The sequence below is a fragment of the Sinocyclocheilus grahami genome, unplaced genomic scaffold (assembly GCF_001515645.1).
Source record: "Sinocyclocheilus grahami isolate Dianchi unplaced genomic scaffold, SAMN03320097.WGS_v1.1 scaffold1062.1, whole genome shotgun sequence".
Taxonomy (NCBI): domain Eukaryota; kingdom Metazoa; phylum Chordata; class Actinopteri; order Cypriniformes; family Cyprinidae; genus Sinocyclocheilus; species Sinocyclocheilus grahami.
Genome location: NW_015506241.1, coordinates 407,249 through 407,657, shown reverse-complemented (window position 1 = coordinate 407,657; position 409 = coordinate 407,249). Strand labels below are relative to the sequence as shown.

Genomic DNA, 409 nt, shown 5'->3' with positions numbered 1-409 from the left:
GAGCTGGTGAGAGCCATCAGGACGGCTGAGATGGCAATGGGCTCGCCAATCAAACAGATGCTGCCCTGTGAGGCTTCCTGTCACAGCAAGGTCGGATACAACCCTCATTTTGACAGATATAGCAATAGGAGGCTTTTGAAGTGATCAAATGTGTTTAAATCACTGTTTATGTCCTTTCTTACAGTTGGGTAAGTCGGTGGTGGCCCGGAAACCATTGCAGAAGGGCGAGATATTAACTCTCGACATGCTGACAGTAAAAGTGGCCGAACCGCATGGTGTGAGACCAGAGAACATCTTCAAACTGGTTGGCAAGAAAATCAAGGTGGACCTGGAAAAAGATGCCACCATCACTGATGCCATGATAAATGGCTGATGATTGTACACTCCATAACTAAAGGGGAAATTAAGG

At 46.7% G+C, this 409-nt stretch overlaps 1 protein-coding gene across 1 annotated transcript; it reads left to right on the top strand.

Moving 5' to 3' along the window:
• The first annotated feature begins 8 nt into the window (after window positions 1–8).
• On the top strand, window positions 9–403 carry LOC107566240 (sialic acid synthase-like). The gene is made up of 2 exons (XM_016251628.1): window positions 9–90; window positions 185–403. The coding sequence occupies exons 1-2, from the start codon at window positions 31–33 to the stop codon at window positions 371–373; spliced, it is 249 nt and encodes an 82-aa protein (XP_016107114.1). The 5' UTR covers window positions 9–30; the 3' UTR covers window positions 374–403.
• The last annotated feature ends 6 nt before the right edge of the window (window positions 404–409 follow it).